Consider the following 15,813-nt stretch of genomic DNA (forward strand, 5'->3'; position numbering starts at 1 on the left):
TATCGGGAGACGTGTCTCGTTTAATGTACGATGCATAATATATCACCAACACTGAAGCTTATTTGTAGTAAATAAAAAAAATTCAATTCAATTTCAAATTTGATACCTTTAAAAGACGTTACAGACTCAGCCCAAAGAAATCGGATGATAGTTTTTTAAAACACTAGAAAGTGTCTTTTCTGGTAGCTCTAGGTTGCCGTAGACAGGACCAGCCGCATGCGCATTTGCGCTTCATTCCGAAAAACAATGGCGTCCTCCTTTGCTGTGTGCAGGTTACATATGAGAGGAAGGGCCAGCCTCGCGAAGTGCCTACAGAAAACCGACGCGTTTCTTCACAGAAGTATAGGAACAGACGTCGTTATTGCCCGAGCTGAGGCCACTCGAAGTGACGAAAGTGGTTAGTAATTAAGCCTAGAAAAGAAGCTGGCCTTTAGGCTAGCCCTAATACACCGCCGTGTGATGTCGAGTGAGCACCATTCCAAACTCCCCTGAGAAACGTTATATTTTTGTTGGTAAAGGCCGTAACTCTAAGTGCGTTGTGCGTTTTACACAATATGTGACCTGTAAGAAATCACTGGGTCATACGTAAAATTCGGCACTGTGACTGTTAACGATAACAACGCGATAACTATTTTTCGGCTAAAATTGTATTATATAGAACTTGTACCTGTTATTTGTGGGACGTGTATATTTACATAGAAAGCCCCACTGTAAAACTGACAGTTTTTTAAATGAGGTTTGTTGACATGTTCTGGGACAATTGAACAATGAAAACTAGAACTTAACCGACGATACATCACATTTTTTGCATTTTATTATCAATTTGGTGCATCCCAGTCTTTGAACGTTTATCAGTGCAAAACTGACGAGACACACCACAGAATTATTGCCTGCTGTCACCGGTAAATGTCATATTATTTCCCAGTAAGCTGATATCAGTCACCCAAGTTGAAACTAATGTTAGGCCCATATATTTGTGCACCCCCAACCAGTCCCAAAGGTCTTATACAGCTAATATTGTCCCGTCTGTCTGTTAACAACAGCGTGCTTATTACACAGTTTTAAATGTCTTACTCTCAGAGAAAAAAACTTGACTTGTTGGATGGCTTCTTCTCTGTTGTCAGATGAAAAGAATGGAAGGAAGTCTCTGCACACTCTCCACATGGAGAGACAAGAGCAAGCAGAGAGGTCCGTTCTCATCAGCTGTCAGTCCAGTACCAATGAGAAAAAGTTCCTCAAGTATTTATCAAAACATGGAGAAATCAATAAATACTTCTTTTATGAAAGCTATGTGAGTAAAAGACCAACCTCTTCTGATAAGCAAGTACTGCTACCTCACCACCCTGTTGGAATTATGTTACAATTATGATATTGTGTAATTCTCCAGGGAGTGTATGCTGTAGTGGAGTTTGCCAACCAGGAAAGTGTTACGTCTTTACTTGAAGGGGTGGCAATTCCTGGTGGCATCCACGAATCCACAGTGCCTTTCAAATCCAGACTGTTGTCACTCAGAAACCTCGGCTCAGTGGACTCATCAAACCAACTGTCAGGCCTGCAGTGCCAACCTCAGACCACTATTCCCATCAATGAGCTAATAAAGACACTTTCCAGAGAACAGAGTGTATGTTGACTTATCACATCAAAAGTTATACTTACATTTTAAGTCTTGTTTGAAGTTGATTGATTCGGATGTTTCCCATTTCCTGGTTTCCCTCAGATAGACAAGCAGATAAGCTCCTTGACTGAAGCCTATCAACTCACAGAGGAGAACAGCAGGCTGCGTTTCCTCATCTGTTCCCTGCTCAAGGATATTGCTACCGCTTATTTTCCAGAATGCACCATCAAACCCTTTGGCTCATCAGTGAATGGCTTTGGAAAGCTTGGCTGTGACCTGGACATGTTGCTGGATCTGGACAGCATCACTGGACGCAATGTGAAACTGGTAATGAGGCTTTCTAGGTTTCTTTAGAAAATATTAGATTTATTGGCAAACAGTTTGCAGTGATTTCCTTGTGAGTTGTGAGGTAGCTTTCCTTTTAAGCATTTTATCTGCATCTAAACTAACTACTCCTTTGGTTTGTTTTGTTGTCTCTGACACAAAAAAGGCATATGAAAGAACCACGTTCTTCTTTTGCTTCTTTCGGCTCCCTTTGGGGGTCGACACAGCAGATCATCCGTTTCTATGTGACCTTAACGTCCTCCTCTGTCATCCATGAATCCTGTCTGTGGTCTTCCTCTTTTTCTGTTGACTTTGTCTCTAAAATGCTTAATCATAGCTGTCTCTCTGATGTACTCATTTCTAATATATTGAAAATCTTAGCATCACCATCTCCACCACCTGTAAGCTCTGCCCTCTGTGTTTATTGTCAGTGCTACTGTCTTCAAGCCACACATCATAGCTGGTTTCACGACCAGCTCATAAACCTTCCCTTTCAGTCTTGCTTTCTTACTGCCATAAGTCGCCCCTGACACTCATTCCCACCCACTCACCCTGCCTGTACTCTGCTCTTCACCTCTCTTGTTCACTTTCCATTGCTTTGAATGCTTTGCTGCAGGCATTTGCACTTGTCTACCTTCACCGTTATAGGAAATTAGGTTAGTATTTTTAGACTTTTTTAAGTGCCTCTGCCAGCAATTGCGGATTTGCCACCACAATCACACATGAACCAATTTCATTTTATTATCCAGTGGCACTGAGGGAGCAATAAAACATGTGACAGAGTTATCAAACTTATTTAAGTTAATGGGCAACATGCTGTCCAAGTTGATCTCAAATGAGCTAGACCAGTAAACCCATTAAATAGCGGCATATAAAAAAATTCCCACGAAGCACTTTTTGAAGTATATTCATATAATGAAACATCACAGATGGCTCATAAAAAGTAGGAGCAATTTGAAAAATATGCCGCAGTTTATCCTCTTTCTGGTTGTTTTTATTCCAAAAGAAAGCTTCTGTGCAGCAGGGGTTCTTGTTGTGTAGATCTTACTTAAAAATGCATCCAGTGGCCTGCATTGAACCATTTTGCAGGGTATGTTTGGCTCATGGCACATATGTTTGAAACCACCTATACATGTGTATAAAAATTGCCCTCACATATTGATTTATCTCCTGATATCACCCCACAGCGACGCACTACCCAGAAATCCTTTGCATAAAACCAAACAAAGTGGTGCAAAAGTGGTTGCTTCTTTCTTTTTGCCAACTGCTAGATCCCCACTATCTCCAGACTAAAAATGCTGATGTGTTGGTCTGACTTTCAGACAGCTGATGTGCATGTGTCTGTCTTTAGTTTGTTTGAAAGCTATGAATGCACTTGCAGTAATGTAACGGTTAACTGGCAGCTCAACTAGAATGACCACAGATATCAACTTGACACAGAAGAGAGTCACCCTGAAACATGTATTAGGTGAATATTTTATTTACATGTCATAAGACAGAAAGGTGTGGAGATACTATAGGATCAAATGAAAATAACCACTGTATGCCTCATGGTCTCTTAGGACAAAACAATTGAAAAATTAAAGTTTAAACATATCTGATTCTGTGTGTGCAGCCTAAGTCAGGCCTCTCCCTGGAGTACCAGATGAAGCGGGCCAATTCAGAGCGAGCCGTTACTCAGAGCATCCTGTCTGTGATCGGGGAGTGCGTCGACCAGTTTGGGCCCGGCTGCGTGGGGGTACAGAAAATTCTCAACGCACGGTGCCCTCTGGTCCGTTTCGCCCACCAGCCGTCTGGCTTTCAGTGTGACCTCACAGCCAACAACAGGTACTCAGTCAGCGCAGATGTTCTGACGTCAGTGGAACGAGTAAAATGTCAGATTTACTTGGTCACAGTTCTCTTGCTTCACAGTAACTGCTCTTTTTACGTTACCCATAATACCATTTTTGACCACGCTTGTGTTATAAAAGCTCCCAGACAGAAACCAGACTGGCAGGAAGTGCTACGATGGGTCAGTCTTGCATTTTTCCGCTGTGAAACTGAACACGAAGTGTGGGCTTGTTTGTGTTTCACTTCTTTTCCTTCCAACGTTATTGACTTGTGGTCTCTGCTGGTGTGTGACACAAGTACACACACACACACACACACACACACACACACACACACACACACACACACACACACACACACACCTGCTAACGTACAGAAAACCACTCTGCAGTTTCTAAGGAAATGGAGTTAAACCAGCATCTGTGGGTGGCTGTGAGAGGGGGGACTTTTCTTAAATCGTGCTCACAGATCATTGAAGCGTAGCACCTTCCTGCCTGAGGTGTGAATACGTGCATTCAAGAAAAACAGACGAACAGCAGCCGAGTCAGCTGAATGCTGCTCTCCAGCGGTACATTTAGTTTCTCTGACCTGTAATGGTCGGCCCTTGCACCATTTCTCTGAACTGTTAATGCTGTTAACACATCTCCAAGTTCTATATTTAAGGCAAAATGCAGGCATTTTATAATTGAACATAGTGTTATTTATTTTCAAAAGCCATTCCATATTACTGTCTGTGAAGGTTCTCAGTCATCCAGGTCATCGTAGTTAAAGGAGCTTGCAAAGAAAAGCGTCTGGACTTCTTTAAGTTACTTGAAGACGTTTCACCTCTCATCCGAGTAGCTTCTTCAGTTCTAAGGTCAAATGGTGGAGAGTCCCAGATATAAACCTAGTGGGAGTTTCCCCCCACAGAGGGACAAAAGGACCCCCCGATGATCCTCTAATCGCCTGAGCCAAGGTGTGAAACTGGGTGTGGGTCCCAATCAGCCAGGGTTTCGGGTGAGCTCATTGTGAAACCTGGCCCCACCTTATCATGCGTTCGCAGGATAAGGTGGGGCCACCATTTGACCTTAGAACTGAAGAAGCTTCTCGGATGAGAGGTGAAACGTCTTCAAGTAACTTAAAGAAGTCCAGACGCTTTTCTTTGCAAGCTCCATTCCATATTACTAAATTTCCATTTGAAATCTCCAAAATCAGACAGTGAGAGGTACATAACAGCCCGCCTGGAGTTTGCCAGAAATCAGCTAAAGGACTCTCAGATCTCTGACTCTCTGGCCGGAATACCGAGCGTCATGTCTGGAGTAAACAAAAGTAGTCACAATCACCCCTACAGTGAAGCACGATGGTGGCTGCATCATTGTTGTGGGAATGTTTCCCAGCATCAGGAACTGGGATACTCATCTGGGTCCAAGGAGGGATGAATGCAGAAATACACAGACACATCCTTGATGATAACCTACTCTAGCACTCCGAACCTCAGACTGTGAAAACGGCATCTATCTGGATGCACCGTATGCTCAGATGTCACTCTTTGTGTTCTCCACAGGGTGGCGATGAAGAGCACAGAGTTGCTCTACCTGTATGGAGAGCTGGACCCTCGGGTGCGCAGCCTGGTGTTCACCGTACGCTGCTGGGCCCGAGCTCACGGAGTCACCAGCAGCATCCCCGGGGCCTGGATCACCAACTTCTCCCTCACTGTCATGGTGCTGTTCTTCCTGCAGAAGAGGAGTCCTCCCATCATCCCCACACTGGACCACCTGCGGGACCTCGCAGGTACCATCCAGCCCTCACACAGCGGACCTCTGAGAATTTGTTAATAAGTTTCAAAGTTTCAGTAGTGTTTTAGTTAATAACATAAAGAGTTATGCTTTTTTCTATTCTTAACAATCATTCTAAGCGTAGCATTTCACAGCCCAACACGACAGTCTCGTTCTTCATGCTTCAAAAACAGTGTACTTTCCAATCTTAAGCAAACACGTTCATTAGAAAACATTTTTCTTATTTAAGTGTCGGGCAAAAAACAAGAAGTTCATAAATTAATAATGCCTTTTTTTTCTTCACACGTTGCTTACTAACTGTTCCCTAAAATATAAAATGCAACCACCGAGTACATTAGCGGCAGTGTGGGGTGGGGGTTTTCTCTGTACAGCTGTAGTCACACTCACAAATATACCTTGGTCAATTAGTTACTTAGAAATGAAAAATGTCATAAATGATTCAACAAAAACTTTTGGTGTTAAGGAAGTTAGATTTTCAGTGTAAGATACCTGCTTTGAGGACAGTCCCAGTGCACGTGTGAAAAGGTTCCAATTAACTGAGTCAGAGTAAAATTCACGCAGCAGGGAGGAGGTGAACAAAGTAAGAGCAGAGGTCCCCACTCCCTGAATATTGTGTTTCCTGGCAAATAAAAGCAAGAAAAGCACCAGATTGTAAAATTTTGCTGAATAGTAAGCAAATAACACATTTTGGAAGTAACAAGAATTCTCATTCACAGCTGGTTGGGGTGATTTTCTCCGGGGGAAAGTCTTTTCTGTTTGTAACCACGTTTAAGCACCTCTGGACACTTTGAGCTTCATTTGTTTATAGAAATACATACATGGAATCTCCAGTTAAATTGGATTAAAACAGCTTGAGAAATTCACTGACTTCATTCATGCACGTTGTACTTCTAGCACCATTTTTGCTGTCATAGAATTCATACATCTCCAGTATTTGTTCACCTCTAATGAACATCTATTTACAGAAGAAGTGATGAACAACACGAGATGTTGTTGAAACAACTGCAGTTTAAACAGTGTCTTTTAAATGACATCAAACAATTCAAATTATTTTTTCTTTCCACACGTTTTTATGCCTTTGGAGTAATTCAATTCAATTTTATTTATATAGCGCCAAATCACAACAAAAGTCGCCTCAAGGCGCTTCATAGATACAGAGAAAAACCCAACAATCATATGACCCCCTATGAGCAAGCACTTTGGCGACAGTGGGAAGGAAAAACTCCCTTTTAACAGGAAGAAACCTCCAGCAGAACCAGGCTCAGGGAGGGGCGGGGCCATCTGCTGCGACCGGTTGGGGTGAGAGAAGGAAAACAGGATAAAGACATGCTGTAATCCGGGCATCCACTCACCACTGAGGGTCCTAACATCTTTATTGCAGCTTTCACACTTGTGAAGCCTCCCGGTGGTCTAGATTGCACCTTTTGAACTTGTGGAGGGATAATTAATGGTGTCTTGTTACTGCTGCTTTCAGTGACTGAGGTGTGTGTCTCTACTTTTAAGATTAGGCTTAAAACTTTCCTTTTTGCTAAAGCATATAGTTAGGGCTGGACCAGGTGATCCTGAATCCTCCCTTAGTTATGCTGCAATAGATGTAGGCTGCCGGGGGATTCCCATGATGCATTGAGTTTTTCCTTTCCAGTCACCTTTCTCGCTCACTATGTATTAACAGACCTCTCTGTGTTGAATCATATCTGTTATTAACCTCTGTCTCTCTTCCACAGCATGTCTTTATCCTGTCTTCCTTCTCTCACCCCAACCGGTCGCAGCAGATGGCCCCGCCCCTCCCTGAGCCTGGTTCTGCCGGAGGTTTCTTCCTGTTAAAAGGGAGTTTTTCCTTCCCACTGTTGCCAAAGTGCTTGCTCATAGGGGGTCATATGATTGTTGGGTTTTTCTCTGTATCTATGAAGCGCCTTGAGGCGACTTTTGTTGTGATTTGGCGCTATATAAATAAAATTGAATTGAATTGAATTGTTGCATTCTGCAGCGTGCAGACCCATTGCTTTCTGGGCCTCTTCTCCCATGGAAGAGGCCCCCTCGGCCTGGCAGGGACCAGCGGCTGCCTTTGTAAGACGTGCTAAAACACTTGCTTTTTCCAGGTCATAGACAAAGCCCAGTTATCATCTGCTAATGTATGTATTCTTTAGCACAGCGGTCTCCAACCTTTTTTGCGCCATGGACCGGTTTATGCCTGACAATATTTTTCACGGACCGGCCTTTAATGTGTCGCGGATAAATACAACAAAATAAAAGTAGTACCGGTACCGAAAAAAAGAAGATTTATTCATAACGCACATGAAAAGACCCAGGAAAACCGAGTTAACGATCAAAACAATAACAAAATAACGCTGAAAACCGATAAAAACCCTGAAAACCATACATTTCATACCGGAGCCTCAACTCTCGCGGCCCGGTACCAAACGACTCACAGACCGGTTGGGGACCGCTGCTTTAGCAGACAGGGCACAACCATATCACAATCAAGTTGATCTGGTAAACCGAGCTTGAAGACTTGTTAAGTATTGGTCCACCTGCTGTGCCCACTTCAGATGAAGAGAGACGTTGTCCTTGTGGGGTCCTCAGCCTGAGCATAGGTGCCATTGCCATGCAGCATAATTGTGTTCAATGCACCTTTGCTGTGTCCATGACTTTCAAATTTAACTGTAGCCAAGAGCAACATTTCAATGTCAGGTGTGACCCAGCAACACTGAGTACAACGCACATCCTTCATCTACAGCCCTGGAGACTGTTCACTTGTTTTATTTAATACACAGCATCCTGGGAAAGCCTTCCAGCCATCCATCTTATTACCATGTATATATGTGTTAGGAATGTTTAACCCAGTGTCCTTTTCTAATAGAACTGCCGTCACACCAATCTGCCCGCAAGTCCACTCGCCTCCCTCTGCCCCTCTTTCTGTCACCTTGGCTGCCTGATAATTGCCTTCCAAAAGCAATCTAACCTCACCTCCTCCCCTCCTCTCCTTCCTCTTCCTCCTCGGCACACCATTTAGCGCAGACTCTATCACACAGAGTGCTTACAGGACAATAAAAGGCCCATCACTCTGGGAAGGTCAATGACCCACCTCCTCTAGACACACACACACACACATGTGCGCTTCCAGGCAGTTATTTAAACAGCAGTATAACACACTAACATACTCTCACACACACACCAGCCTCATGGTGGTGAAGGAGACTCGACAAGGGCACGGTTAAAGATGTAAACCAGCCAAGGAAGGACATGATGCATGCTGTCTTTGTTCTTTTTTTGTTTTTTGTTTATCACGTGCGCCTGCTCTCCCCTTCTTGTTTTCTGGCCACGAGCGCGTGACTCCATCCATCTGTGTCTTGTTTATGGCCGTCGCAGGCGTGTAAAGGCAGACGTTTTACCTTGTGTCCCTGCTCTCGTCTCCACAAGGCCCCGCGGACAAGAGCGTGATCGAGGGGAACGACTGCACGTTTGTCAGCGACTTCAACAAGATCCAGCTTCAGAGCAACACAGAGACGCTAGGTGAGCACAAGAGACCGCCCCCCCACAGTTTGATATGTCGGGGACATTTGTGTTAGCGGGCTTTTGTGCTAATTCCAGTTTTCTATCTTTGCTTTAGAGCAACTGCTGGGTGAGTTCTTCGAGTTCTACGCCACCTTCCCATTCAGCCGGATGTCCATAAATATCAGAAAGGTGAGCATGATTATCCAGAACTGCCTGGTGCCAGTTGAAGGGGGTGTACCTGTTAACGGCAACCTACTTTGCTTATTTGCAACTGCCCATATTTTTATTCCTGGAGTGATTTTGCATGATTCACAGATCAAAATAATTAACTAAGCCTGTTCTTGCTTTAGTCTCCCTTCCTTGGAGCCACCTTGCTCCTGATTGGCTGCACCCCTCAAACAGAAGGTTTAAAAAGCATGCTGCAATGCAAGAGCAAAGCTTGAGGTTTTATCTCTCAGGGATTACTTGTACATACACTGACCTCATTATTTGAAAGTTTTACCATGTTTTATTACTGTAGCGTTATATGGCAGAAAATAAAGCAAATGGTGACAAATGAATTTAAAAACTGCAGCAGTACGAACTTAAATGTGCAGAGACAGGTTAAGCTGGACGTATACTTTCTGGCATACAAGTATTGTGGATGGTATTAAACACGGACAAAATTTTAAGGAGTGACACAACTGTTACAATTATTGAAAATGAATATGAATCATATTCAATTGAAAGTACAGGAAATCCTTGCATGCAAAAAGCTTCAGTTTGCTCTAAATGCTCGGTTTCACACAGATTTTCTGCTGTGTGATCTGTGTGGATATGACATGGTCATCTGTGAGAACAAGCCCCGCCTCCTGATGTTTAAACCTCTTGTCTGGGAGGGGCAGACAAAGATGGATCTGAGGGGTTTGCACCAATGGCCAGTGATTAGCAGGCATAACAGATCCATGTATATGTCCACTTCTGAGAGCTGGAAAAAAGAAAGAACCATATTCTACAAAGAGAAAAGTCAGCTGCATAATTTTGGAAATGCTGCAAACAAGCTGATTTTTGAGTTGCTTAGGAAGTTCTACTCATGTTTTATCAGTCAGTACAAAGGATTTGTCCCTCTGCTAATGAAATAATAATGAGACCAACAATCGCTTCCTGTGCTTTTTTTTTCTCTCCATGCCAACTGCATGAATAAATAAATAGATATCCAGAAAATTCCTCACATTCAAAAGGGAGCAAATGTGAATTAAGTGGGAGCTCCAGTTTAAAATCTAAAATTGGCAAAGAGCGGTCAAAGCTGCAGCAAAACTTTTAGACTGACAAACGCTCGTAAAACATTTCGGACAAGGCAAATAGCCCTCTACTTCAAAGCTGCCATTTAGACTTCAAATCAAGTTTTCTAAACACACTGAGGCTCCTGTCTGAAGGAACGTTTGAACAAAGTTGGACTGTTAAACTGAAAAACAGCTGCGATGGCTCAGAGTGTTCTGATATACTGTCAGCATTGCTGTATATGTCGTAAAAAGGTTCAACTGGGGTCCTTCAGTGTGGGCTTGGATTTATTAGTGGATCTGGCCTCTGCAGTACTGCACAGTCATTGCAGAGTTATGGTGGGACACACACACACATATACATTTGACATAACTGTATGCAGGTAGTTTTAACATCGTTTAATTGAGCTGTGCATCCTCGCAGTCTTTTATTCCAGTGTTACAGTTTCTGTGATTATGTCAGTTTCTGATTGTGATGTAAATTCTGTAGCATCGGCCGGTTTTTTGTTTTTTTGTTTTTATTGTTTTGTTTTAGCAACTGATGCACTACGCATGCATCCATCAGACAGACGGCTGTGCTTCTTCAGCAGTCCTCATCTCTACTACTATGCTACAGAGTCCTTCTTTATCTTCTTTCTCAACAAAAAAGCATAAAAAACATGTCAGTGGGTAGTTATAACCACAGTAGGAGTGCATTCTCCAAGCAGAGCAGTATCTTAGTGGATAAAATAGATAGTGACAAAGTTTAGCTTTAAGGGCATCATTTGTAGTTATTGCAATACAATAATATTGTATTGTGTGTATTTTGACAATATCATATCATATGATGTCTGAGGATTCCCACATCTACATGCTAATGTGACAAAAAATTAATATGGTTTTAAAGTCAGTCCAGTGTCTGTGTTAGGCTACGTTCACACTGCAGGCGAAAGCGCATCAAATCTGATTTTTCTGACCCTATGCGCCCCATATCCGATCATGGTATGACAGTGTGAACGGCACAAATCTGATATTTTCAAATCCGATCTGGGTCACTTTCCTATGTGGTACTGAATCCGATACATATCCGATGTTTAGAAAGCGACTGCTGTTTGAACGGTCATGTCGCATTAAATCCGTCTTTTACATCACCAACACAAGACAGACGCCAATTATCAGCGCCAGAGAAGACATCGCGAACGCTTCCTGGCCATCCAGTGAAACTGTTGGGAAGACAACGTTGGAGAAACGTGAACATTTTATTTGTACTGTATAATCTGCAGATTCTGACAGAAATCTGCAACTATCCTTTGAAGCACCGCTCCTCTAAAACAGCAATAAGGATAATTATTAGGTTATTTACATTATTATGTAAATAACAAAATAACTTAAAGCAAAAATTGGGAAACGTAAAGTCCGAAGTCTTTATATTAACGGCTATCTGTCAAACAATACTGTTTGCTCTGGGTCCAAACAGAGCGCGTTGTGTGTGAAGTCTTCTTTTGCGCATGTGGGCCGCTTTGAGCGTTCACACTGGAGCGCGTTTGCTGTCGCATTTTATTTGTAGTGTGAACGAGCAGACAAAAAAAATCGGATTTGATCAAAAATTCTGATTTGAGCATTAAGACCTGCAGTGTGAACGTAGCCTTAGTCGAAATCCTCACACCTAAGGAACTGGAATAAAATTTAAACGCACACAGAGAGAAGTTCAGCCTTCTTTCAACTCTTGCACCCAGCTGAGCTCCGGCAGGGAAATCTGTTGGTAATAAAGACTGTGTTTGCTGGATGGCGTCTTCCCACACACACAGATGACAGCTGTCCTCGTCTCATGTGATTGATGCCGGCCCCACAGGAGCCCGGCGCCCTTGAGCTTTAGATCCCAATTAGGAGGTCTGTCACATTAACTGCAAACAAATGCATATTTGTTCTTTTTATACCCACATTTATCCTGATGTGCCTGTTTATGCCTGCGTAATACTTTCTACTGGCAATGAGGGAACATCCTGGATGGAAGTCACAGTGTTTCATCGTTGGGAGTTTTTGGGGCTAATTTTTCCTCTCTGTCTATACGCGATAGTTAATTAACCTACTGCTTAAAATGTTCAGTGCTGAATAATATGCCTCTTACTCCCTATTACTCTTCCCAGTAGAAATTTTGTTGATAAAGTAGCTCTTCATGCTTTGATGGCACAGTATATGAGATGCAGGGATTTTGCTAGAGCTTAGAGTTTAATGAATCGATACCCGTGGGAAAGAGAGACCCAAGCTTAATATATGAGACTAATGTGAAGTTTGACATAGACTCCCTACAGCACAGGAAGCTTTCAGGTAGACTGTGGTTGTGACCCTTGCCTATCGGCTTTCAACAGTGGAGCAACCACCATAAATCTGCTTTACTGTGCTACAATTCACCGCTTCACTCCCCTTTTCTGACTTATGGCTTTATGTTGCCATCTTTAATCCTTCCTGCCCGTCCTTTATCCCCCTGTGCCTTTACTGTCAGGCATTATGCAGGATACAGCATGCAAAGTAGCACGGAAGCTTCTTGACTTCCCTCTGACCCACATTTTGATACTTTATTTGATGGCCACAGTATGTTTTTTTTATTTCAGGCTAAGCTAATTTTTTTTCTTCTTTTTTTGGGTAAATTAAAAAAACTCTGCTCATTTCCCCAAGTCAAAAAAGACATGTCCATTTCCCTTCTTCATCTGCTACCCTGCAGAGAGGTGTTCTACTCAGCTATGTGTGCCCCAGATAGAGCAGTAAAGGGCTGAGTCCATGACCAACGAAATTGATGGACCATGACGCACAGGACACGAAGGTCTACACTTACAGCTGTTGCTGCTCACGAATGTGTTTTCAACCTGCCTTGTCCCCTTCCCTCTCCCTCCAGGGCAAGGAGCAGAACAAGCCAGAGGTGGCCCCGCTGCACATCCAGAACCCGTTTGAAACCTCTTTAAACGTCAGCAAGAACGTCAACGCCAACCAACTCGACCGATTCGTGGCTTTGGTTCAGGAGAGCGCCTGGCTGCTCCAGCAGAGTGAAACCAGCACACCAAGAGGTGGTGGTGCGGGAGGCGAAGGTGCACCCACACCTTGGGGACTTGCTAGCCTCCTTCTGCCTTCACAGGTTGCAGGGATCAAAAGTCGCAAGAAAAGGAGGAGGGAGCCGGCCAGTGAAAGGATAAAGGGCTTGCTAGAATCATTAAAAAATAAAAATCAACTAAAGAAGAGCTAGAAGGACTCTTCCATGTCTCCACTCTCTTGTCAGGACTTCAACCTCCTCAGTGTTGCTGTGTGATGCTGTGAGAGAAGAGGCTCCAGGAACTGGACTGTAGTTCCAAACATGGACACTGGAGGGTGTTAGTGAGACCTATAAGTGCATATGTTTTGGGACCTGAAATAAGGGAGTCTTGGCCATGTAAACTGTAGACTTTCCCACACTGTTGTGATTAAAGACAATACTGTGTAATTCAGTCTGGCCTGATGCTCGTTTCGTAGCTCAGTGTTTCACAGGTTAATTTGATTCATTATCATGTACATCACTGTTAACAGCATCAGCACAGACACCATCTGTTTACACTTCAGGCTAAATCATTATGCATACAGTTACAATATGGACGGAATAATTAAGGTTTTACTGAAAACTCTATACACTGTTACACTTATGGAGCCCCAACACGAGTAAAGGCAGCAGAAGTGTAGCAAAATACATCAGAATCATAAATACTAAATAACCGTGGAAAGAAATTTCATACTTTTGAAAATTATCCTTGTCTGATAAAATAAATTCTAAAATTTCAGTTTTTCCAGGCAGTATGATCTTTTTTTATTCTTTTTTTTTAAGACGTGAGAAGGGGCGTGTGTGTGTGTGTGTGTGTGTTTTTATCTGAAAATATATCATTTCAAGTGTAATTAAAGCAGCAAAGTGGGACAAACACTTGACTCTGTTAGAACTGTTACAGAAGTAGTACCATTGGTAGTTGGAGAAAGAATAAACTTTATATAAACAGCTTTTATATCTGATTTTTACAGGTTTAGTGGTAAAAACTATCTGATTTATCTGATACAGATTTATAACAGTAAAATTTGATCTACTTTGTGTGCTTTTACTGCAAATATTGCATTACAGCTAATAACCCTTGAGTAATAATAGCTGTTCTTCCTATTTACTTTGTAACTGCAGGTAACGCTAAATAAAGTTCATGCTATTCTATCTCTAACACTACATAACCAGTAAACACAATTTTGGAACACTTCAACTTTGAGTTGTTACTGAAGTGTACTTTATGTCATTCTGACAGCAACATAAAGCACAACTTTTAGGACAGTATTGTCGTAAGATACCCAGGTTAAATATAAAGGAACCCTCAATTATCACAGTATAACACAAAGTCACTTAAACTTAAGGGATATCAATCTGTTCTGTTAGGAAGCATAACCCACTGTGAATCAGTTTCATCTGCTTTGGTGCAAGTGAAAGTGACAACAGGTGCACTCGAGAGGCAACAACAAGGCAATCCCCCAAAAGGGAGTGGTTCTGCAAGTGGTGACCACAGACCATTGCTGTCTTCTTATCCCTCCTGACTAATTTTTCTGTTTCTGTTTGGTAATAAGGGCCGTGTTTGCCGGATGGCATCTTCCCACACACACAGATGACAGTTGTCCTTGTCTCATGTGATTGATGAAGTTCTATTAGCAAGACCCGATACCTGTAGTCCATTCAAGTGTAACAGGTATTTTAGTGTGTGAGTGTGAAGAACATACCAAAAGATGGACTGTTGCATAAGGCAAGATGGATTCAAGGTCAACTTGGCAGAACCAGTATCTTCTGCTTTTTGTGAGAAAGAACAGGAAGAGCATCGCCAGAGAACTTTGGCCTTTGTTCAATACTGTGATTATCGACGGTTCCCTTCATTTTTCGGAGTGGTTTATACAAGAAGTTCAGGGACAGTTTGATCTCACTTTCATACAGAGGATTTCATAATCAGCAAAAGTTGACGAACCTGAATCTACTTCCACTTCAGGAAAGCTGTAAGTTAACCAGTTCTTAACCTATAAAAATGTAATCATCTATAAAACTTTTATGTCTTTCTTTCACTTATTTTTTGATTTTACATAATTAACTTGATTTGAAGTGCTAAAAACTGAATTGTAAAACAACTACAAAAATGGGACGTATTTTCCATATGTATAACAGACTACGATAGAACTCTAATATGATATCTTTACAATTTTGTAGTGATGTGCATTTAGTTGAGTTTTTTCTTGACTTGGACATTTTGTCAATAGCTATCTACAATAGCTATCTTCTATATAGCTATCAATAGCTATCTCAATAGCTATCTAGCTATCTTTGTGGAAGCTAGCTGGATAAAACATAGTATCTACTGTGAGAGATCACACAGGGAAACTACAGTGGGGCAAAAAAGTATTTAGTCAGCCACCGATTGTGCAAGTTCCCCCACTTAAAATGATGACAGAGGTCAGTAATTTGCACCAGAGGTACACTTCAACTGTGAGAGACAGAATGTGA

General features: G+C 42.3%; 1 protein-coding gene across 1 annotated transcript; it reads left to right on the plus strand.

Annotated features, from left to right (window-relative positions):
- Positions 1 to 216: 216 nt before the first annotated feature.
- Positions 217 to 14,206, plus strand: mtpap (mitochondrial poly(A) polymerase). The gene is made up of 9 exons (XM_006804508.3): positions 217 to 397; positions 1,125 to 1,291; positions 1,388 to 1,621; positions 1,718 to 1,942; positions 3,555 to 3,766; positions 5,313 to 5,539; positions 8,965 to 9,057; positions 9,155 to 9,228; positions 13,171 to 14,206. Exons 1-9 carry the CDS (start codon positions 217 to 219, stop codon positions 13,513 to 13,515), a joined length of 1,758 nt encoding a protein of 585 aa, XP_006804571.2. The 3' UTR covers positions 13,516 to 14,206.
- Positions 14,207 to 15,813: the final 1,607 nt, after the last annotated feature.

The sequence above is a fragment of the Neolamprologus brichardi genome, chromosome 9, assembly GCF_056152115.1.
Source record: "Neolamprologus brichardi isolate AB-2024 chromosome 9, ASM5615211v1, whole genome shotgun sequence".
NCBI lineage: Eukaryota > Metazoa > Chordata > Actinopteri > Cichliformes > Cichlidae > Neolamprologus > Neolamprologus brichardi.